This window comes from Sphaerodactylus townsendi, linkage group LG06 (assembly GCF_021028975.2).
Source record: "Sphaerodactylus townsendi isolate TG3544 linkage group LG06, MPM_Stown_v2.3, whole genome shotgun sequence".
Classification (NCBI taxonomy): Eukaryota; Metazoa; Chordata; class Lepidosauria; order Squamata; family Sphaerodactylidae; genus Sphaerodactylus; species Sphaerodactylus townsendi.
This window is the reverse complement of record NC_059430.1, coordinates 30,069,547-30,094,706: the sequence shown is the minus strand read 5'-3', so window position 1 is coordinate 30,094,706 and position 25,160 is coordinate 30,069,547. Positions and strand designations below refer to the sequence as shown.

Below are 25,160 nucleotides of genomic sequence, written 5' to 3'. Positions count from 1 at the left end.
AACGGACATGGAGAAGTGCCTCACTTTATAATCTTGCTCTCAAATTGTTTAGCGCTCCTCCACTTGCGGATGCACTTCAGACAGTAAGTGTGATTGCAGTTGGAGAGGATCCCAAAACGACGCTCGCTGGGGTTGGCCTTTTCATACACCACCTCCATGCAGATCCCGCACACCATGTCTTTGCTACGCTGGACAGCAAATGAGAGCTCCATGTCCTTCTCATGAGCCTCAATGCAAGACTGCGCCGGGAGAGAAAGAGACATACAGAAAGACAATAAGACAGTCAACTCCCCCCAAAAAACAAACTTAAACATGGAGAAACATATCAGTACCTTCCACAAACCCTCCTGGCCTTGCCTGTTTTTGCCACTCTAAGATCTTTGTAAGCCATTTCCTCTCCTTGGATATTCTCAGTTCTTAGTTCACCATCGGCAATAGGTTTTATACTGGGTGTTGTTTAAAAAAACTGCAATTGTTTCCCAATGTTTTATGTTTTGCTGGCTTTTAATTTTGTTGATTTTAACTTATTGGCATGCTTTATGGTTGTAAGTTGCCTTAAACCTCTTTGCAGAAATGTGACCCACTGAATTAATAAATAAAAATACAACGAAACTAGGAATTCTCAAAAAAAATATTGCTTGAACGTTCCTTTCCCTGGAAATTACGATGAATTCAGAAAACCAGCTCCCTACACAGAGAGATCAAAAAACCAACATGTCCACAAGAACAAGTTTTTTTTCCTCATGGAGAATATGGAATAGATATATAGAACACCTTCATAAAGGAAGCTCAAACAGCTATATTGCAAAGGACCATTTAGGCCAACATACAACACTCAAACTACGGATAACAAGGAAGGCCAGGGAGATGCCAACTGAAACCCAGTATTACCAGCAGCCTCAGCTGGATTTTGTGCTAATTCTGTGCAGGTAGAAATTGGACACGAAATGCTATCTTTCCCCCTCCTTTCACACTTCAATGTTGCTCTGGCATAGTTAGCCCCAAGGCCTTCCATATTTTAAAGTTTATAAATACTTCCTTGCTTTCAATCAAACATCGTCTGCAGAAGTTCTCACTTGAACTTCAAATGAACAAAGGCAATAAAGGCCTATATCTTATCTTCCTATACACACAGCAAGCTGTGCATCCTTTTAACATACGTGGGGATGGAGAGTAGGAAAGGCTTCGGTCTAAATTTGCATACATTTTGAAGGGGAGGACAGCTTTTTATACATGCATGTACTCTTCGTAAACTGGCAGACCGTATGACTACTTAGGCATCTACTTCTGAGCACCAATGCAGCAGAAGAAGAGCTATTTTTATTGAACAATTGTTTCAGGTACCTTCTCTAAACGCCAGCAGAAGGCTTTTCCAAGCTCACTTCACCCTTCCTTGAAGCACCCCCATTCATAGGGCATTCCTTTCAAACGGAATTCATCCAGGCTATGTACCCAACTCAAAAATTCATTCATGCTATTTTCTCAGTCTAACAAAAACAGGAATTCTGTGACACTTTAAAAGACTAATGAAGTCTTAATCCAGCATTAGATACATTGGCAAAGTGGGTTCTAGTCCACAAAAATTAAACTGGAACAAAATAGTTAAGACTTCAAGGTGTCACAGGACTTGTTTTTTATACATTTGACTTAACACAGCTATTCCTGTTGAATTATCCTCTAACAAGTTCACCTCTCTATTTAAAAAACAGAAAGTCAATTGACCATTCACGAGTATAACAAAGGAAACATTCTTTCTGCCCCTTCTTGACTCCTTTCCCCTGACATCCAAATCGAGAGCGGAATTCTACTAGTCAAGCTATATGCACTCTACAATTCTCATCGCATAAAATCATGTTCTACAGAAACGGCCCACATGTCCCTCAGGATTAGTAAGAGAGTGAAGAGCAGAGAGATCAGAATGTTTCCTAGTCCTACTGACCATCAGCCCTGCAAAAGGCATCAGCCTATTTCCTGTTTCCTAAATCCCCACTCCTACTTGGAAGGACTTCAGGGACCACAACAGAGCTATGCATCTCCTCCACCCCCACCCCCACCCCCACCCCCCCATTGTCTTGTGGTTTGATGTCCATCTTCACTGGAGAATAAGAATAGCAAAGTAGGTTCTCTGTCCAGCTGCCTGGTAATTCCAGAGAACAGCTGTTTCTTTGAGGTTTAATGAAACAGACTCTGCGAACCCTGAAGATAAAAGGAAGCCGAATCTCGTCATAGTAGGTTCTGCATTCTTTTTACATTACATGAAGTTTCTGAATAATGAATAAAGGCTGGGCCAATAAGCTGTTTCTCCGGCCTAAGTCAAGCCACATTCCCAAGCACTCTTAACAAGATCTTTGGACAAGTATGCTTGGCCAGACGTCTTCACTATTATAAGAGATGCTATTTCAAGACCCCATGAAGTCTGCAAAGCTTACAACAGGTCAGTGACAACTGAACGGCCCAAATTTCACCTGCCCCTCACCTTTATGTGCAAAGAGCGCTGGGCGGCATCAGCAGGATGGAGGACCTGCAAGCCACACATGTCGCACACATCGCCATGGATATACACGCAGTTTTCTCCATAACGGCATTCTCCTACTGCGGCGTAAGGACAAAGTTGCTTCTTCATCTCCAGGTTTGTCTGCTGCTTCTCATATTCTTCTTCAATTACCATTCCCTGCAAGGGGGCTTCAGTGCAGGACGGAGCAGCTGGGGAAGGCAGATGAGGAACAGGTTATTTTGGCATGCCATTTTCCAGCAATATAAAAATGACCTGTGTCAATAGATGTGCCCAGCAGAAATAGTTCCAAATGAATAAAGCCCTTCATGATCTCTCTTCCCTCTCCTTCACCGCCCCAGGGATAAAATCACCACTATTTGGTAACTATTTCAAGACAAACACAAACGTTTACTTCAAGTCTGTTTTATTAAAAGCCCATTTCAAGATGAAGGTGCCTTGTGGAAAACACCAAAAAGTATATACTCTGTTTCCCCGAAAATAAGACAGGGTCTTATATTAATTTTTGCTCCAAAAAATGCGTTAGGGCTTATTTTTTGTGCGCCCCCACTCCTCCAAATGAGACCAGAGCAGCTGAGCCAGGGAATCTGTAACTAGGGCTTATTTTCAGAGCACGGCTTATATTTCAAGAATCCTCCAAAAATCCCAAAAAATCATGCTAGGGCTTACTTCCGGGGTAGGTCTTATTTTTGGAGAATCAGGGTATATATACCTTGTAAGAGCCTTTTAAATCTGATGCCTACTGTATGTCAGCATTCCATACAACAGGCATCAGATTTAAAAGGCTCTTACTCTACATACCAGCCCACGTATGAACAGTGTCTGCGCATAGCCCCACTGATGTAAAGATGCTGCATGCACCCAGGCTAGCGCATGGGGTAAAAAAATATTTAAAATGTTATACTTGCTATTATGGAGTTTGGTCAAGGGCAAACACAGTGTGGTACAGTGATTATATATTGCATTAGGATCTGGGAGGCAGAGATTCAAATTTGCACTCTGCTGTGGAAACTTGCTGGGATACCTTGGGCTAGTCACTCTCAGTCTACCTCACAGAGTTGTGATGAGGATGAACTAGAGAACAACGAGAGCTGCTTTAAGTCCCCATCAGGGAGAAAGGCAGGGTAACAAGAACATAAATGAATAAACTTTCATGACTTCCAAATGGGAAAGTCAACCCTTGAATCTGCAAGATCTCCATAAGTGTGTTTTTTTTTATTCATTACGGAATCAACCTGTGAAGTTTATTCTTGGCATCTTGGCCACCCCTTCCTAATAAATACCTGGACGTGTTGCTCTAGATCAGAATGAAATCCATCTCAATATTTTACTGCATTAACACAAATAAGGTACAAATTATACATTTTAACTTTACAAAAAAATCTTACTATCTGAAATATTTATGAACTGCATTAGCAAAATATATAGCAAATGACTTCATCTTAGGAACCTATTAAGTCATCAGAGGAAGCAGAGCATTAATCCACAAGGAAGAATCATCCTGTACAGTTCTCCCATGAAGATATGGACAAATTCTCTCTTCGATCGGGATGTTCAGCATACGCAGAAATTGTTCTAATATTGGGGGCTTTTTTTTAAAGTGAAGCACTTTATGCCCCACATTCTTAAAGAGTAAAGTATTGTCTCAGATTCCATTCATTTCATTTTAAAACAGAAGATTTCGCAAGAATGTTATTTTTCAGAGCTACTCGAAATTTCTAAAGTCATGGTGAGAAATGAAACTGGGGAAAAGTTGCTGAATTTTTCCAAGCCTTAGCAAGACGTGGTGTGAAACCAAACCACAATAGAGCCAGTGAGCCAGCTTGATGAACGCTGGCCATCCCCAATATAATGATTCAGGGGTCAGCTGCAACATCAAGTGAAAGAACTCAAGAATAAAGAAGGCAATTCATTTCGTTTGAAATACAGCCACACACTTTCTTATCTGAATGCAATGTACCAGCCCTGCGTGACAACCGAACAAGCTTTTTAAAACTTCTTATTATCAACAGATCTAGAGTAACACAGAGACTGCAAGATTGGACTCCACCACTGAACTGCAGCATCCTGTGCAGGTGTCCGGAACACCGTCTGGTCCAGTTTTATTGGATCCATTATGGACAAGTTGCTAGCAGGGATGCAGCCAACTATTAGTTCCTTGGCCCTCTGTCCATCCTGGTTGACAAAAGCTAGCTTGGGTGGTGGCGGTCCACTGGGTTCAGGAGGTAGTAAATGCTTCACAGATGGAGGGGGTAGTGCCAGCACTCCTGAAAGAGGAGGTGGTCATCACCCTTATAAAGGGACCCTCTTTGGACGCTATGGTGCTGAGTCAACATCCCATTTTTTGGGAAAGGTCCTAGAGATGGTGGTGGCGGCTCAACTCCAGGTTTACTCAGAAGAAACTGATTTTCTGGACACATGTCAGTTTAGTTTCAGGCATGGTTACAGCATGGAAAAGGCCTTGGTTGCCCTGACGGATTATATTTATTGAGAGAGAGGCAGGGGAAATACTACCCTGTTGATTCTCCTTGATCTCTCAGTGGCTTTTGTTACCACAGACCATGGTATTTTGCTGGACTGGCTCCAGGGAATGGGGTTGGGGGACACTGTGTTATAGCAGTTCCCCTCCCTTCCTTCAGGGCTGGTTCCAGAATATAATATTGGGGAACTTGTGTCTACATTTTTGGGAGTTCCCTTGTGGGATTCCCCAGGGCTTGGTCCTGTCCTTTATGCTGCTCAACGTATGTATGAAGCTGTCAGGTGAGGCCATCAGGGGCTTTGGGGTGATTTTTATTGCTGTTTTTATTGTTATATTTTATTCATATATTTTATTGTGACTTTTATTGTTTTTTAACCTTTGTAAGTTACCTTAAGATACTAGTATGAGGTGGGATATAAATATCTTAAATACATCTCAGCACAAAGAACCAACAATGATAGAAAAATAGGTAGTAAGGGATTACTGGTGAAAATATGCAGAATAAACAGATACCACTTTAAAGGACGGCACATTCAAAAGAAGATGGATGATAGATTGACATTTAGGTATACATTTAGATATATTAGAGCATTTACTTTAGAACTCAATTAGGGTGGGAAGCAGGAGATTGCTGTGTGGATGAGGGAGGAAGGGGTGGTTAGGAAATAGTCACAGAGGAAGAGAGGATCTGGAGAAAAAAGGAACGATGGAAAAAACTTTTTAAGAGATCGAGAAAGGTTGCAAAAGGCAGGAGCCTTTTAGGAATGCTGCTCTCCCTGTTGAGGCAGGATTTAAACTGGAGATCAAGATGGGCGCCCAGCTGGTTCCCAGGAAGTGACGCAAAAATCTACATCCTGTCTCCCTGAGAACGAGATGGGAAACACCCATCCAGATGTCCCCCGCCTCCAGTAGAAGGGCAATGTGAAATCTTATACAAATAGCATCTAGTGCCAGAATTACTAAAGCTTTACTGATACTTCCCAATTTGAATTCTTCAAGTCCAGTATGGTAAAACTCTTGCCAATAACCTTTGGATCACAACCAACAGTACTTAACTTTACTCCTCTCTCTGATAACCTGCTGCTGTGGCTTCCCTCAATATTAACATTAGGCTGTTGGCTATCCCTTTGGTCTTCGAGGTGGCAGCCAGATTGAGATAGGATGTTGCCCAATCAAACACACACACTCTTCCCTCTCAAAGATCATCAGGTAAGTCTCTGAAACAACTAATCATTCTTAACTGACACGTTGTTTCCCAGGAAACATTCACCCAACAATCCTATGCCTATGAGCTATCAATGGCGGCAGGTGACGTTCATCTCCACCACAGAATCAGAGTTGGAAGGGGCTATACCAGTGGTCTGCAACCTGTGGCTCTCCAGAAGTTCATGGACTACAATTCCCAATTGGCCATGCTGGCAGGGGCTGATGGGAATTGTAGTCCATGAACTTCTGGAGAGCTGCAGGTTGCAGACCCCTGGGCTATACGGGCCATCTAGTCTAGCCCCCTTTCAATGCAGGATCAGCCCAGAGCATCACTGACCACTGTTTGTTCAGTTGCTGCTTGAAGACTGTCAGAGAGGAGCCCACCACCACCCTAGGCAGCCAATTCCATGGCCGAACTCTTATGTAAAAAAAAAAATTACCCAATATCAAGTCAGCACCTTTCTGCCCACAACTAATACCCATCATTGTGAGCCCTATCCTCTACTGCCACCACAGACAGTCGACTTACCGCGGCCACAGTATGGCTGCCCGGGAACAAACTCCACAGCATTCACCCAATCTTCAGCTCCTGCCGCTATCAGATCTTTGTCTTCTACTTCAGTCTCACCAGTGCTCACTTCAAGTGTTCCAGGGGGTGGGGTCACATCTGTGGAAGCTGAAGGATAGGTTTTTGCAGCTGGACTCACAGTAGTCCCGTCTTCCCTTTTCAATGGCTTGGTGTGTTCGTATCTGAAGGGGAGCAAAAGCGGGATTTGATTTCTTTTCCCCCCATGAAACAATGAAATGTATCAGGCTGCACCAAGTTCAGTTATGAAGGTCCACTGGTGATAACACTGCATTTTTGTCCATTGCTTATTTTAGATGGAACAGGGCAAAAACAACAACAACCCCAGTGATATATTTAAGCATCCTGGAAGATTAAGCTTATTTGAACAAAACAAATGTTTGCCACATTACAGAGTCTACAGCATTTAACTGGCAAATCCATGGCTATCTATTAAATTTAACAAAGCAAAGTATTTGGTCCCTCTTTTACCACCACTAAACAGTAAATACCACCACTTCCTTTTCTTCATCCCTCCACACATGGCCTCTTCATTATAAGCATAACTTAACACACACTTACAATTATAATTCAAACTTTCTTGTCAAGTATCTTATGTATTTCTCTATGGATGTACCCTATTCTACCCCCAAGAAGCTGGGTGGGGAGGGGAGACCTGCATGGGTTTATTCCATTTTATCTGTAAAACACACTTGTAAGGCAGACTAGTTTGAGACACAGTGACCTGCCCAAGGCCACCAAGATAGCACCGCAACCAAGTAGGGCTTTGAGCCTTGATCTCCCTGGTCTGACACTCTACCTACATGGATTCCCAACTGCCTCAGTGAAACACCTCCAACCAATAAGAGCTATTCAGATCAAATCAGCAATGACAAAATTAAGGAGGATTATTAGCAGCACCCTGAATAATGACAATAATTCAAGCATAAGTTTTCAATGGGAATACATTTTGTTAATGTTAAGGCACCACTGGGCTCTTGTTTAATTTTGCTATGGTTCCCCATCTGGTATACACAGCAGTGGCACATTAGCCCAGAAAGAAAATAAAACAGGTATCAGGACTAAGTCTTCTCAGTTTATAGAGTGGAGGCTTTTAAGTCATACTAAACATCTCACAGAACAGGAAAGATAGCTAGTGCTGAGAAGAGGCTGTTTTTCTCAATAAATTCAGAATATGGCCTCTTAAAAAACTCGTGCTTCCCGCTTACAACACCATTGATGAGAGGGTTATCACAGCTTATTGTGGCAATAGGATTTCTGTTCATTCTATGCTCTTTGTACTGAGGAATTTAAAATTGCTACAACACATTGTATAAGTTTGTTTTTAGGACAAGTCCCAGAGAGATTGCCCATATTGGCAGAACAGCACGTCTACAAGTTACAATTTGTTTTTTGTTTGTTTGTTTTGTCCCCAATCATATTCTGTACAGCTTCTTACAGGAGCTTAAACAGTATTCTTCACGTATTATTACATGGCCATTCTGTAGCTCAGAATCAGTCCAAGACATCATTTGCAAACCATAATCTGAATTTTTTTCTTATTCAAAAATAAAACAGCAGTTTTAGCTTGTCAAGTTGAAGCCAACACATCTTTGTGGCAACACAGCTAGGAATCAATTCAGATTTTTGTTTCCAACCACTTAACCAGGCCATTCAAAGCACTGCTACACATTTCTTCTACACTTCAAGGGATAAAAACAGAGGTAGGGGAATCTATGTGGCATCAGTACTGGAATAACAATCCCAGATGAGTAGGCATGTCACAGAAAAATAAACAGCATCCAGTGGTGAGCTCCGACTCTGCAAGCTGGAAGAACTTTTATTAGTTTGTTAAGGTGCCACTAGAGTCCTGTTTTATGGTGATGCTGGACTGATATTAAAATACTGCTTCAGCAGTGTTTGCAAAAACTGCATTAAGATTAGTGAATACTTCAAGGAAGCTATTCCCCCGCCCATTATTCCATTTGTAGCATGTCATAAAAACATTTACCGCTAATTAAGCAATGGTGTAAATGTCTCTAAGGCAGTGGTTCTCAACCTTCCTAATGCCTCGACCCTTTAATACAGTTCCTCATGTTGTGGTGACCCCCAACTCTAACACTTATCCATTTTACAGATGGAGAACACTGATGCAGAGAGTCTTCGGCGACCCCTGTAAAAGGGTTGTTCGACCCCCCAAGAGGTCGCGACCCACAGGTTGAGAACCACTGCTCTAAGGGAATTTAGTTCAAGGACACAGCACCTATGATCAAATCCATTTCAAATGGGGCTTCATGTTTTATGCCTTTGGAATAAAGGCGGCTGTGCTGTACTTGGTCGTGAATAGGAAGAATTAACTCCTTGCTCAGAACTGAATGTTCAGTAGCAATCCTGTACCTGCAACGATCTCCATAAGCACAGCATCCTCGCTGGAAATACCTGCACACCATAGCAGACTGGCTAGTATAGAGGTCATGGGAGTAACGACAGTTGTCTCCTTCCTTGCAAACCCCATGCATGAAATACCTGAAAGACAGAGAAGTTCAAAAGAGGGTCAAGCAGAAACATGGAAATGATGTAGGGGGTTGATGGATTCTACCACAGGTGATGCAAACAAATAATGAGCCGTGCAAAAGGATCCTATTAAAATATAGAACAAAATCTGTTATCCAGCACTTGCAGGAAATTAGAGTTGCTGGTTAATCAATCTGCTGGATGTCCAAGCTCTGCCCTGACCCCTAGTGAAAGGAAGCCACAGCAACCAAACACCATCTCATTGGAAATGCCGTTACGGCAGCCCCCATGGATAGTGGGACCCTTCCCTTTCCCTCTAAGCCACAGAGTGATTCTACACAGCAGGCAGACAAACTGCACAGGAGACTCCTGGCTCCTGACAACTCAAGGCAGGGTGAGGGGTCTGAAGGCACCCGAGGGTGCTTTCAATTCATAAGCCCTGCTGTCAGAAGTCTGTCCAGCAATAGCTGGAGCATCAAGCTGGCCAGCAAGAGAACCACAGTGGTTTGGTGTCTGAAGAGGAAGAGCTTGTGCTCCAGGCAACGCTGCTCAGTTGAGTGTTCTGGATATCACAAGCCAGACAATGGGTCCATTATTGTACTAAAATTAACAATAAACTCTTTGCCATACAGGTAACATTTCTGGGACTGAGGCCTATGGGAACAGATGGCTCAGTTTAGACAACATTTTTCGTCTCCTTTCCAAGCACAGCAGTTAGGTACTGAGATCACCGGTTGCCTCAAGCAACAGCACACATGATATGATCAGCTAATAGGTGTTCTTCACAGCTCAAAGGTGTCTGAAACAAGGGCCTGGATTATATCAGGAAGGGACCAGAGACAGGAAACTGTCTTCAAATTTGCAGAGCTCACCCATTAATCAACACTGACCTCCTCTGGGTGAGATCAGAGAGCTCAACAGGGTATGTGAAATGTAAACAGCTCCCTCTAGCGGAGCTTCAGACTCCTAGAACAAATTGGTCGGTCCTTTCACAAATTAAAAAAAAAGACACAAATCTGTCATTACAATTGCAGCACTCCAAAACCCACAAAAGAACATTTCAGCTTCCCATGATATTCTATTCCTGACCTAGAAGTAACCATTCTCCAACATAAGGGGAGACTCCCGTGAGAAGCTGCTGAATCAGAATTTATCAAGAAGTTGACACAATTGCCTTACCCCAAGGATGAACCACATTCTTAGGATTCTTTAGGTACTATAAATATTAACTCTCTCAGTAAAAGCTTGTTAACTAGTTTAGCAAAAATACAGCAAAAGCCCACACTTCAGTTTTACATAATTAATCTTCATCCTGTACTTCCTGCATTTCATAGCCCATTTGACCATACTATTTACTGTTTTTAAACTGCATACACAAATGTTTACCTAGTGAGTTCCCACTATATTGCACCTAAAAAGGAGGGAGGGGTTCAAGTTCAAATAAACTGGAATAAATTTGTTAGCCTTTAAGGTGGCACTACTTAGATAGCCTTAGATGCCTCTATACTAATGCAGAGCACAGGAAATAAGACGAACTCAAACTTCTAACACAGCAAAGCAAATATGATATAATAGGCATCACTGAAACTTGGTGGGATGAGTCTCATAACTGGAATGTAATAATTGAGGGGTATAACCTATTTCAGAGAAATAGACCAACTAGGAAAGGAAGAGGAGTAGCACTACACATCAGAAGTTAGTACACCTGTGAGCAGGTACATGACTTAAATCTTAGAAGCCAGGTTGAGAGCATCTGGGTAAAAATTAAGGGGGAGAGAAACAACAGTAATCTTGTTGCAAGGGTCTATCACAGATCCCAAGCCAGAGTGAAGAGTTGGATGATGCTTTCCTGGAACAGATGATCAAGCTTTCAGAAAGGAGTAGTAGTAGTAATGAGAGATTTCAATTATCTTGATATTTGCCTGGAGACAAACTCTGACAAATCTATAAGGCCCAACAAATTGTCCCAATGAATTCCTCACTTGCCTTGCAGACAATTTCATTTTCCAGAAGATGGAAGAGGCAACAAGGGGATCTGCTATTTTAGATCCGCTCCTAATCAATAATGATGACTTGCTTAATGGGGTGGAAGTGGTAGGATCTTTAGGTGGGAGTGACCATGTTCTCCTGGAGTTTGTTATACAGTGGAAAGACTTGACTTTGTCAAGAATAGTCAGACATGCATTCTAGAGTTTAGGAAAGCTGATTTCAGTAAACTTGGGAAACTACTATGTGTGATCCCATAGTTAAGAATACTAAAAGAAAAGAGAGTGCATGATGGATGGGAGTTTCTTAAAAGTGAGATCTTGAAGGCACAGTTTCAATGAGGAGGAAAAATGGGAGGTGTCTAAAAAAACCAGGATGGACGTCTGAAGACCTTTCAACTGAGCTAAGATTTAAAAGAGGCATGCATGAGAAATGGGGAAAAAAGGGAAAATCACCACAGAGGAATTCAAACAAATAGCCAGGACAAGTAGGGAAAAAGTCAGAGAAGTTGAAGTGAAGAACAAGCTCAGGCTTCCAGGGAGGTTACAACAATAAAAAAGGCTGCTTTGGTTATGTCCGGAGAAAAGGGTCAGAATTCAAAATGATCTGGACAGATTAGAGAGCTGGGCCAAAACTAACAAAATGAATTTCAGCAGAGATAAATGTAAGATACTATGCTTGGGCAGAAAAAAATGAAATGCACAGTTATAAGTGACACATGGATTGACAACAGTACATGTGAAAGGGATCTGGGAGTCTTTGTTTGTTTATTTACCGTATATACTCGTGTATAAGTTGACCCACATATAAGTCGAGGCACTTAATTTTACCACAAAAAACTGGGAAAACTTATTGACTCGCGTATAAGTCGCGGGTGGGAAATACAGCAGCTACTGGTAAATTTCAAAAATAAAAATAGATACCAATAAAATTACATTAATTGAGGCATCAGTAGGTTAAATGTTTTTGAATATTTATTTCAAAGAAAAACAGTAAACTAGCTCTGTAAGTGGAAAAGAGAGTCAACAAAAACAATATGGTATCAACAATAACTTTAAAAGTACAAAAACCTTAGCTTTTTTGTAAGGAAGGGTTTTAAAAAATGGATCTTACAATAAAAACTGGAATGAACATCCTGTTCACTGTGACTCAAAACTACCCTGCTTTTTAAAAGAACATTATTTTTAATGTACATGTTTTTAAAATTGCACATGGCAGGTGTCATTTTAGAAGGGACATTCACACAACTTGTCAGGGGAGGAATGTTTATGTTAGCAGTACCAACATTTCAGAGTATCTTTAGGAGACCCTCCTGATGATACCACCCAGATTTGGTGAAGTTTGGTTCAGGGGGTCCAAAGTTATGGACGCTCAAAAGGGTAGCCCCATCTACTATTAGCTTCCATTGGAAACAATGGGGGATGGGAGCACCCACTTTGGGGATCCATAACTTTGGACTCCCTGAACCAAACATCACCAAACCTGGCTGGTATCAGCAAGAGATTATCCTGATACCACCCAGGTTTAGTGAAGTTTGGTTCAAGGGGTCCAAAGTTATGGACCCTCAAAATGTAGCCCCATCTACTATTAGATCTTATTGGAAACAATGGGAGCACCTCCTTTGGGGGTCCATAACTTTGGACCCCCTGAAACAAACTTTACCAAACTTGGCAGCTATCATCAGGAGTGTTACCTGATGATACCCTGAACTTTTGGTGCTGCTAGCCTAAAAACTGCGCCCCCTGGAGGCTGACAAAGTAAAAACCCTAAAATATTTTTTAAAATACACCTGACTCGTGTATAAGTCGAGGGGGGCTTTTTCAGCACAATAAATGTGCCGAAAAACTTGACTTACACATGAGTATACACGGTATTCATTGGATTTGTTTTTTGTCCTATCCCCACAGGGCTCAGGGCGGGTCACAATACATAATTACCATAAAATAATTACACTAAAATAATCACCATAAAAACAAAACCAATATTAAACAATAAAACAGTACAAATAAAAACATTAAAACAACATTCAGTGTAATGGTCAATGGATGTCAAAAGACCGATGGCAAGGCTAATAGATAATCATCACCATCGATTCCTTCCCCTTACACATTTACTCTAGTTTCCGAGGGCTGCTTGAGTCCACGTCATTAGATGCCGTCCAGTTCCTCTGCTTTTTCTCATTCCATGTCTTGTTAGTCACAGGCTGACTATTCTTCCAGCAGAAGACTAAACATGACTACCATGTGTGTCATGAAATCAAAGAATAAAATGGGCCATTTTATACGCTCCACTATCTTGCAACACTTAGAAATAATAAATATGAATAATTAATAATAATATTAAAAATAATAATAGTAGACCACAAAGTGGTGAGTCAGCCGTGTGATGTGACAGCCAAGAAAGCTAATGCAATTCTGGGCTGCACCAATATGAGTACAGTGTCTAAATCAGGGGAAGTAATAGTACCACTCTATTTTACATTGGTCAGACCTCACCTAAAATACTGTGCCCAATTCTGGGTATAGCAATTCAAGAAAGATATGGATAGTCTGGAAGGGTCCACAAGAAGGTAATCAAAATGGTAAAAGATCTGCATTCCATGCCCTATGAACAGAGGCTTAGGGAACTAGATCGGTTTAGTCTGAAGAAGAGAAGGTTAAGGGGTGACATGATAGTAATATTTCAATATTTGAAGGGATGTCATGTTGAAGATGGGGCAAGCTTGTTTTCTGCTGCTCCAGTAGGACAAGGAATAATGGATTCAAGGTGCAGGAAAAGCAATTGCACCTAAATATTAGGAAGAGCTTCCTGACTGTAAGGGGCATTCGACAGTAGGACATTCTGCCTCAGAGAGTGGTGGAGTCTCCATCTTTGGAGGTTTTTAAGAGGCTGGATGGCCATCTGTCAAGGGTGCTTTGATTGTGTATTTCTGTATAGCAATGGGTTGGACTTGATGGCCCTTGTGGTCTCTTCTAATTCTATGATTCTAGAACTGTATTATTTATATTATTACAGGCCATTTTGGTTCTAGTTTATAACAGTATTAAGAAAGACAAACATTTTGTTGCAACTAAGCCTTTTGTTGTAACTAAGAATAGTAACTTCTTGCGGAATATTAAATTACCTTAAACTTCCTCCTGTACTTCAAAAAGGCAGCCATATTAAATTTGCAATACAAATTATTCAACTGTACATCATCGGTCAGCTAACAATGTTCTCCTGTGTTGGCAGTTCTAATTTAGCACCAAGGTAAATAGTTTTGTATAAATGCGAGCTCTTATTTTGTTGGGAAATATTCTAGACGGAATTGAGGAATAAAATAATTTTTAAAGGAAAGTAATTTGTTGTTCCCTTTAGAGAAACCTCAACAAGTCACTGTACACTCTGCTGAAAGTCTTATCCAATTACAGAAGATTTGCTCGTTTTGGCTGGTAAAAATGTCATGAAATGAGGCTTTCTGGAAAACACTTTTTTATGGTAAATCTGCTACTGAATATTTTTTAGACATCCACTAATCATTTCAGAGTTAAGGCAATAGCTCCTTAAAAAAATACAAACACTAATTTAAATAGGCATGCTATAATGCAGTATCTGTTTTTATTTTAAACTATTTATCTGCCTCTCAAGGCAGCATGGGGAATACTGCTATGTCATAAACTTGACATATGAACTTCCCTCTGATACACCTCTGAAGATGCCAGCCACAGATGCAGGCAAAACGTTTGGAACAAGATCCATCAGACCACGGCCACACAGCTGGAAAACCCACCACAACCAATTGAATCCAGCCGTGAAAGCCTTCGACAATACATTGACATATGAACTTGACAACCCTGATCTGTGTTAGACTAGGCTTAGATGTCATCTCTCTTGAAATGGGAGCACCAGGTGGCTCTGTTGGAACAATCTGCCTAGGCCTTCTGGGTAAGGACTGGATCACTTTAGGGTTCTAGTTGGGCCAAACCCAGCAATGGTGCTATGGTGGCTGTGATAGCAGTCAGTCCACAGATCTATCCGAAAGCACATACAAGCATATATTTTATCAAGGGAGGGGACCTGGGAGCAGCAGTGGTGTAGTGGTTAAGAGCAGGTGCACTCTAATCTGGAAGAACTGGGTTTGATTCCCCGCTCTGCCGCTTGAGCTGTGGAGGCTTATCTGGGGAATTTAGATTAGCCTGTGCACTCCCACACATGCCAGCTGGGTGACCTTGGGATAGTTAGTCACAGTTCTTCTGAGCTCTCTCAGCCCCACCTACCTCACAGGGTGTTTGTTGTGAGGGGAGAAGGGAAAGGAGTTTGCAAGCCCCTTTGAGTCTCCTTTAAAGGATAGAAAGGGGGGATATAAATCCAACTCTTCTTCTTAACCACAGATTCACTAACAAAATTAAGTCATTGATCTTTTTTTGTCTATTTTAACAGGGGCTGTTCAGAATCTCAGGTGGAGAAAGGTCTTTCCTTCTTACACTTTTAAGCTACAGCCCCTTCCTAACTAACCCAGTTTTTACTCAGAAAAATGTAACTACTGTTATCCAGAAGAAAGGGCAATTTATATCCCACATACAAAACAGAATCCTAAGTAGCCCTAAAAGTAGGTCAAGTATTGCCCCCATGATGCAATGGGGGAGGGGGACTGAGGAATGTGGCTTACCAAAGACCACTGAGGAAATTTGTGGTTATCATCACATTTGAGACAAGGATCAAGATTATTTGAACAGAAACAGTCTCATACAGTTATAATAGGGATAGAATATTGGACATTATAACATGGAAAACAGCTTTGAACGATGCTAATTCCAGATGACCAGCTGTGTTAGTCCACAGCAGCTGTTTATCTTAAAGCATTTCACTAATTCTCCCCACCCCCGAGACTTATCCAGATTTCCTAATTCTCCTTGGGGAAAAACTGGAGGAAGGAGATCAGGGATGGAACCTGTCTTTAATCTTGCCTATATTTGCAATGGGGGCTAATATTCTCTCTCTCTCTCTCTCTCTCACACACACACACACACACTCACACACTCACACACACACACACACACATATATTCTGGAGTGAAATACAAAACTTTAAAAACTCTACTTAAGAGAACAGAAACAAGCACAATCAGGTTATATTCAAATATACAGACAGTCAAGTTCTCACTGCTCTCAGGAAAACAGTTTTGGAATCTGTCATGAGCTCATGTGCACACAAATCAGTGACAAAATATTTCCTAATGACAGGTTCCCTGAAGCCTCCTCCACCTATACTGGAATATGAGGTGGATTTTGATGTAAAGTATATGTCAAGGTGCAGTCAGATCCTTAAGAAGCACACTATTCAATTCAACCTTTAATGGCATATAAAGAAGTACACTAACAGTGCAGTGCTATGCAGAGTTACTTTGCAAAATAGCATCAGTTTTTCTAAAGTGAGGAGTCACAAATCCTCCCCTCAGCTGAGGGTCTCAAACAGTTCTCTCTTCTGAGGGCCACTTGACACATTACAAGTTTCTCAGGAGAAAAGCATCTCTCAATGTATCTTGCCTTGAAAACCCGGCCTGGTCTCCACAAGGCACTTGGTGGCAAAAAAAGAGGCTTAATGAGGACATGCTGTCTTAAACTGGAGATCTTTCTGACCCTCAGATTGTCAGGGCGCTCTGGTTATTTGCTGAATTGCAAGGGTTCGAACTGGCACCTGGCTTGAACCATCTGCATTGAATACAGTATAGAATTTGATATGGGCACCACTGGAATAAAATTTGCATAGGTTGAATAGAATTGCACAAAAATGTCAACTGCAGAGTTCATTGGTGACATGACTAGTTCAATTATGGTGCCTGAAACATCTATGCTGCCTTTTCATAGCTTGGTGAATTTGTATTTTCCATAGCCTGTCTCCATGTCAGACCCCTGGTATTCCCTGGAGATCTCCCACTCAAATACCAAACAGAGAAAATGCTGCTTAGCTTCTGAGATCTGATGAGATCAGGCTATCCTGCGGTTATCCACCTCAGGGCTCATTACGCCATCTCTAACCATATTTTCTTCTCTGAAGTTGCCATTTAAAATAATTCAATAATGCGTGCCCCGACAGCAATTATATTTCTAAAACAAAATCTGACAACTTTACAAGATATAAATGAGATTCTACGTACATCTCTTAATTGGTTATCACTGTTTTAAATGTTTTGAGGATTAAATTTCAGTCCAGTAGTGCTTTTGAGATGCATAACAGTTTCAGGATGTAAGCTCTCAAGAGTCAAAGCCCCCTTCACCAGACACAACAGAATAGAAGCAGAGATCCTATAATCACTCAGCATTTCACTCTTTGGGATAAGAAAAGCAGCGTGAAAACAACTTCCTGCAAAGAAATGATTGCATGGCCATCTAGACCTGTACCCTGTTTGCTCTGCAACAAATAATTGTGGGTTTCTGCTTATGACTCACATGCTGTGACTTCACTTGTATTATCTGTACTTTACATCTATTTATTGTTGGTAAGCACTCCAGTTCATGGTTTAAAAGCTTCTGGTAACCATCAGAGAACGATTTGTCAGGATTCAAAGGTGAAGACAGGCATGCCATTGCTCAGTAACTATTATCCCAGCAAGATGCGGATATTAAAATAAATCGTTTTTACCCTACATTTCGGTATTCCCACAATAGAACCAGGCAGGGGCAATGAAGCCGAACAAGCACAGCTTTGGAGGTACCTACTTCCAGGAAGCATTTGCAAACCACATAAATGTACCAGAGACCACAAGAAACTTCCCATATTTGTGCTTGCAGGTAAACTTGGACTGAGAGGCATCAGAGCATGCAATTGGTTATTATTGGTTATGCAAAACAGGATTGTCCCAGAAATCCAACAGCAGGTTAGAATTCTCTCTAGACAGAGGTCAATAGAATGAGTTCAAGAGCTCAGGTTTCCTGCTTAGAGCAAATCCCACCTCAACCCCCTTTTCCTAGAAATTTTTACATCAAGCATTTGTCATGGAAGGGACCAAAGCCCGTTCATTTATTAACATCTCGGGCTTTTTCCATTAAAAGTAACGAGGGCATTCGGGCCTATGCCAGAAAGCCATGGCAACCCAGCTAATTTTCTGCACTGCTGGCGGACATGCCCAGAAGCCAGTTTATTCTGGGACAAGATTTTGAGAGAGAGAGATTTAATCATGCTATGCAAAATTCCTAACGACGCCTTAATTGTCTTATTAAACAAATTTGATATACAAAAACTATCCTAAAAAGGGAACTGATTCTGATACTGCTACTGGCAGCAAAATATTTGATCGGCTCATACTGGGGGAAAATGCTAAGATACCTTCCGTTGGGCAATGGTATGAGAAGGTTTGGAACCATTTTAGGTAAGATGCTTTCCCAACTTAAAGGAGCAAATAACTTATCTTACTCTACAGACTGTTTAAATAGATGGCTGCCTTTTCTAGAATACGTCACAAGGTAAATGATACCCACAAAGCTGTCATATGATTTGCATTTGTTAAGTACTGCTAAGTGATAAATATCCATGGCATAGCGGTACGTTGTTGTACTGTAATCCAAGCTCTGCTCACAACCTGGGTTTGATCCTGACAGAAGTTTCAGGTAGCCAGCTCAATGTTGATAGTTGTCTACCCTTCCAAAGTCGGTTAAATACCTAGACTGCTGGGGGTAAAGCAGTGGTGGGATTCAAATAATTTAACAACTGATTGTTTACAAGCACCATTTTAACAACCGGTTCTGCCGAAGTGGTGCGAACCTGCTGAATCCCACCACTGGGTGTAGATGACTGGAGAAGCAGTGGCAAACCACCCTGTAAACAGAGTTTGTCTAGTAAATGTTGTGATGTCACCTCACAGGTCAATAATTACCCAGTGCTTGCACAGGGGACTACCTTTACCTTTTTAAATGGATACAACAAATGGCATCATTTCTGTAAAAAGCATTAATGCACAATAGACTAAATATCAGAACGTATCTCAACTGTATTCATATGTTTAACCTACTGCTGTTGAATTTTTATTTTCTTCTTCTTGTTACTATAAGCTAATATTTTAATTCTCATTCACCAAGAAATTCCAGTTTTACCTCCTTCAGATTTGCATAGGAGAGATAAAATGCATACAATTTAGCTTCACGTGTAGCTGACAAGTAGGCCTAATAAAATCCAACATGACTTTTGGTTCAGATCTTAAAACTTTGATGAAAACCCCTACGGACTGGAAATTATTTTCCAGCTGTTAACACAGATGGGTGGGTGTTATTCTTCTGAGTATCCTCTTACTTTAGAGTAGCAGTGATACATTTGTGGAATCCATGACTTCTTACAGAAAGATACACAGAATACAGGTAAACAGTGAAGTCTTTGTTCTGCAATACAGGAGGATAATGTTAACTAACACAGGAAGAATCTGAGATATTTTCCACTACTTAGTTGAGAAACAAAATAACTATCTTTTGCATTACTGGCTGACCAACTGGAATATAGGAAGTGAAGTATTATAAACAATTCTTGTAATGCCAATGTGGGTTAAGTTCTGTCAAGTCACTTCCGACTTAAAGTGACCTTCTGAATTATTGACCCTCAAGGCATCCTATCACTTGCCAACTGAGGGCTGTGGTTTCCTTTATGGAATCGATCCATTTCATCATGATGCCAATACTCAAGTTAATTTTAAATATATTTATGGACCTAGAAAACTAAAATGATATTTCTGAATGCATTCCATAACACCTAACTCAGATATCTGTCTTCTTTTTGATAAAGTAAACCGGACTGCAAGTCCTCGTCATTGTGTGTCATATGTATTACGCTGTATGTACTGATCTCATTTTACTGCGTTTTCTGCTTTTGCAATTCCACTTTTGGCATTGCATGACACACTGGTCCTACACTTTTTTGCACTTCGTCTATTTTTTGTAATCCAAGTCCTCTTACATTGCTCATTAGATCTTTGGTGCCGACTGCGCTGTTTAACACCATGTAATCCCTCTTCAGTCTCAGAGAAGAAAGCTGACTATAAAGTAAACAAATAGGCTGGTTCTCTTGTTATGTAATCCTTTGACATAATTATTCAGCAGCTCATCAGAAAACCAATTTCAAAGCATAATAACAAAAACCTTTGGAAAGATTACCTCTAATTTCAATAGTAACTAACACAACAGGAATGTTTTTTTTAAAAAAAAATAAGGAAGTGTTCCTTATCCTCTTCCATCCGCAAGAACACCTCACAAAACAGAAGTTCATCACTTCCTGGGCTATCATCTTCTCCTTCCAATTCTGTAATTTAGAATTACTCTAAATCTTTTTCCTAAATTGGGAAAACAATTGTAAAAAGACTCCTACTTGCCAAAACATAAAGTACAAAAACACTGTTGACCGGTTAGTTCTCAGGTTTCTGATTAGCCTCCCTTGAACCCCCCCCCCCCCAATTTGCTGCTGTTCTAGGGAGTGACTGAGTTGTCCTTGCTGGCGCTGGTGGGAGACACCACAAAAATGAAGGGGGGTGGTAGTGTTGCCGCAGTACTCCTGGGACATGCTCACGGCACCCCAGGGTACCAGGGAACCCTGGTTGAGAATGGCTGAGGTAGGGTATTCTACCAGAATGGGCTCCCATGCCAGACAGGTCTCAACTGAGAAACCAAACAAAGAGTGTCCACCAACCCATACAAACGAAAAATTATTCCATACCGCATCGGTCATCGTGCGGGTTAACAAGGGCCATGTCGCATGCTGGAGCCCCTGGGTATGCGTCAACAAGTGGGCTACAAGTGGACCAACCATCCAAAAGACACCGTGATCGAGGACAAGAAAGTGACCATCATCAACATAGCAGTCCCCGGTGACAGCAGGGACATTGAAAAAGAACATGAGAAGGTCACTAGATACCGCGATTTGAAAATCGAGCTTCAGTGTCTATGGCACAAACCAGCTGAGGTCGTCCCAGTGGTAATCGGCATGCTGGGCGCCATTCCAAAAACACTAGGGCAGCACTTGAAACATCTTCGAATTGACAAAATTAACATCTGTCAAATTAATTCAGAATGCAGCCCTGCCGGGATCCGCACGAATACTACGCCGATACAGTACAACTTCCTAGGCCTCTGGGTGAGGCTCTAATTGTAATGAAGGCCACCAACCAGCTAAAGATCTGGCAGCTGTGAAATTGATAACAACAATACGAAGAAAAATACAGTTTCCATTGTTACATTTTACTGATGATGGTTTGTGATGTGGTTTTTATTGTTTTTAATTTGTATAAGCTGCCTAGAGATGCTAGTATGAAGCAGGGTATAAATACTTAAAAATAAAAATATCCTGTGAAAATCCTAACAAATAGGCAGGAAGAAAAGAACAATATTGTACAATCTAACACTTGATTTAAAATCTTCCTTAGGAAAGAAAACGGTAAAATCAGAAGACTTCAGAGAAGATGTTTTCATTCATTGCCATGAACGGAACCAAAAGATGAGTTACTCAATGTCTACTTAGTGTGGTACATAGGGTAAAATGTTGGAATATGATCTGGGAGACCCACATTCAAATCCCCACACAGAAGCTTATTGAGTGATCCTGGGCCAATCACACTCTCAGTCTAATTACCTTACAGTACTGTGGTCAGAGTGAAATGGAGGGGAAGGAGAAAGATGCGAGCTGCATTGGGTTTCCACTGGAGAAAAAGATGAGGTAGAAATGAAATAAATTACACTGACTAAAAGGTAGTGCATTTGAGTAGTACAGTCACATCTATATGGGACAAATGGAGGAATTCATGCCTCTTGTGGCAACTCTTTGTGATTCTTTAGGGAGAGCTAATTCAGGCTTTATAAATTCACAACGTACAAAAATAATTCCAAGGGGTGAGCATTGTATCAACATGCAGCTCCACTCCAGTGATGCCACACATTATTTTTATGTTCTTCTTCAGCTTGTTATTGACCAGTAGCAAAAGAAGGAAAATACACCATGTACAAGCTGAACTGGGTCCAGGAGCTAACTGCATTGTGCATGTGGAGAAGGAGTCATATTTTATTTTTCATTTCCTCCTTGGGCAACTAAATTGAGTAGTGATGGCTGTCAAAGTTTCATATCCTACATTTAGATTAATATGATTGATTTGCAGCACAACAGTCCCGATGACTATGGATAAACAGATTATATGGGGGGGGGGGGAGAAACGATGCACAAAAAAAATACAGACTCGGAACACTGTCCCCAGCTCATCATTCATAAAATCTAAACCAATTCTGTTGCCAGTGGATATTAATCCAAAATACTTAAATAAGGATCTAACAGAATAGCTTGGTTTTCTTCAACTCTTCTCAAAGTTACAATCCATTTTTAAGATGTTTGTCTGCTCACTGCAAACATAAAAGCCAGATAAGCGTGCAACAGGAAACACAACTCTCCCAACCACACAGTATCTCCAGTTGTTTGGTACAATATTAGCATACCCGAGGATCCTTAATTTCTGTCCATTAACTTTTATTTCAGCCAAACCTATACAAAATATTTTTGTCTAGGATTGTCAATGTGTTTTACAAAATTACATGTACCCTTTGATCATAAGAGGCTACAGTTTTGTTACGGGCTAACTGATGTACTTTTTGGACAACCTCATTCTCTCAGCCCAGGCAAGCAACAGCAAATCACCTTCAAACGTCTCTTGCCCTAAAAACCTTATTGGGGTTTGCCATCCATTAGCTGTGACCACACAGCACTTTCTACCACAGATAACCAGTCTATGAGTTTAAGGATTCAAGTAACTATAAATATATTTTTCTTTCACTTTCTAAAAGAAGCTTCACTGTACATATAGTTCATTTAAAGAAAAGAGCTGAGCAGGATCGAGTGATTCCAAGACAGAAGAAATTAAGTTAACAGAGTATTTATCACTGTTGATTAGAATACTTAGAATAGAAGTGGCCGCAAATGGCCCCAGCCCCAATGAATCTTCCCTCAAAGACCAAGTCGGCCTTGGAAGGAGTCTGCCCCTCCCTACCCTTTTACTGAAGGAAACTGAAGTCCCAACAGCCAGCCTTGCCCGTGATTACCTAGCAACAGCACAATGGAAGTTTGTTTGTAAAAACTACAGCTACTGTTTCTTTTATTTTGGGAGGCTCTAACCCGCTCCCCCATTTTTTAGTTTTTAGATGTCAGATTTATCAGCAAACTTGAAGCTTTTTTCAGTCTACGGAGTAAGTATCCACAAATCTGGAAATGTTGACAATTTGATACGTTGATGCTAAGCCTCAAAACCAACAAAAACACACACACTACAATGGGATCAGAATTGTGAATTGATCAGAAATAGCAAAGACTATAAATCTCTGAACAAGAACTGTACCTCTCACAGTTAGAAGAGTATCAAGCATTTTTTTCAACCCTGCATATTAAAAACAATCCTACCTCACTCATTATATCCGTTTCATCCAACTGGCAACCACAAGCAATTATATCCAGTCCCCAGAGGTTTCCTTAATTATAAGTCACAGCATGATACAATTTTGACTCCAGTTTTATACCTAAGGAAACTGTTCTCAGAATCTGCCGAAAACTTTTGAAAGAGTACACTTTAATGATGCAGTTGGGTTTTGTGTCATAAACTCCAGAGGTGACTGAATGCATTTATTCCTTATCAATCAAGCCTCTCAAGAGAGGTGACCTAATTTTGTCACTGGCACACACAAAGAGGTCAGATAACAATAAACTGTTCTCAAACAGTACATAAAGACATATTACTGAGCAGCATGCAAATAGGAGTGCTGCGGGGGGAGGGGAGCTGCAATCACAGAACAAGGAAGAACTCGACTGGAGAAAAGCAAAAAAATGCCAGATGGGAAAAAAGGAAGAGAACCAGTAGTCCTTATCCTACCTCTCCAATGATCAAAGTTTGAACCCTCCCTTCAGTCTACTGACCCCCTCCACTACAGTCCCAGCCAGGGGGATCCAACAAGATCCTAAACAACGCCAGGGGAACCATTGTGACAAGGAAAGAAAGCAATGACATCACCTTGCTAGGACCCAGTTAAGAAAATCCAAAATCAAAGAAGTAGCAGGTAACAACCAGCCGAGGCAGCAGATCGGATCAGCCTCCGCCAGTGGGGTTTTTTTTTTTTTTTTTTGGGGGGGGGGTTGAACAGCGGACCTGGAGAAGACCTGGTAATTCGTAAACCAACCTCAGTTTCGAATAAAACACAGACCCTTTGAACTGCATCCCCAGACAGCATATCTGAGAAGAATCTACTTAACAGAAAAGAGACACAGCCCAATAATGAAACATACAATAATGCAGGAGCAAAAAGCCACTGAGGAGGGGGTCGGGAGGCTGACATCCGAGCACTGCCAGCTGGATTGGGGGCGAAAGCGAGGCGAGCCACGGGCGCCATCATTCGCCGTCGCTTCGGCACGTTACCTGCAGGCGACTTGCTTCGTCCAGCAGCCGCTGCTTCCTCCTCCGGCGCCGGCCGCGGGGAGCTGGGGTCCGGCTGCGGGGGGGCTGGAGGCCGTGGTGGTGCTGGTGGTGGAGGGGCTGGAAGCCGAGACAGCCGCCCCCCCAGCTGCCGCTCCCGCCGCTCCGCCACCACCGGGGGCCACCCCAGCCTCCGCCATTACTGTTTACCCCACACAGCGATGGCCCCACCGGAACTTCCGGGAGCGCATCCTTCCGGCCGGCTGGACAGTGAGGCGGGGCAGAAATCGGTGGGCGGGGCGAGAGAGAATCGGGAGAGGGCGTGGCTTGCCTGCCGGGAGTTGGTAGGAAAAGGGAAGAGTTGACTCGGCAACAAGAGTTCTGATTGGTACTCCTCGTAAACGACCCCCGCCTATGGAGAGAAAGAGAGGCGTGGCGAATGGAGCGATAACGTTACTCTGGGGGAGGATGGGGATTGGTGGGACGAATCACTGGGAAAGGTGGT

The 25,160-nt window shown here is 41.7% G+C and overlaps 1 protein-coding gene across 4 annotated transcripts in view; it reads right to left on the bottom strand.

Moving 5' to 3' along the window:
- The window catches only part of MKRN1 (makorin ring finger protein 1), a 29,742-nt gene extending 4,814 nt beyond the window's left edge, over positions 1–24,928 (bottom strand). For 2 of the 4 annotated variants that reach the window (XR_007244837.1, XM_048500685.1), the window contains exons 1-5: positions 24,659–24,924; positions 9,160–9,288; positions 6,727–6,947; positions 2,477–2,703; positions 25–239 (exon numbers count right to left, since the gene is read on the bottom strand). Coding sequence is in view for 3 of the 4 variants with exons in the window: in XM_048500685.1 (XP_048356642.1) it covers positions 25–239; positions 2,477–2,703; positions 6,727–6,947; positions 9,160–9,288; positions 24,659–24,855 (989 nt within the window). In the remaining variant the exon portion in view is untranslated. Of the gene's footprint in view, positions 1–24; positions 240–2,476; positions 2,704–6,726; positions 6,948–9,159; positions 9,289–24,658 lie in introns of all 4 variants that reach the window. The other 2 variants (XM_048500687.1, XM_048500686.1) reach the window with 2 other exon arrangements.
- Between the last annotated feature and the right edge of the window lie 232 nt (positions 24,929–25,160).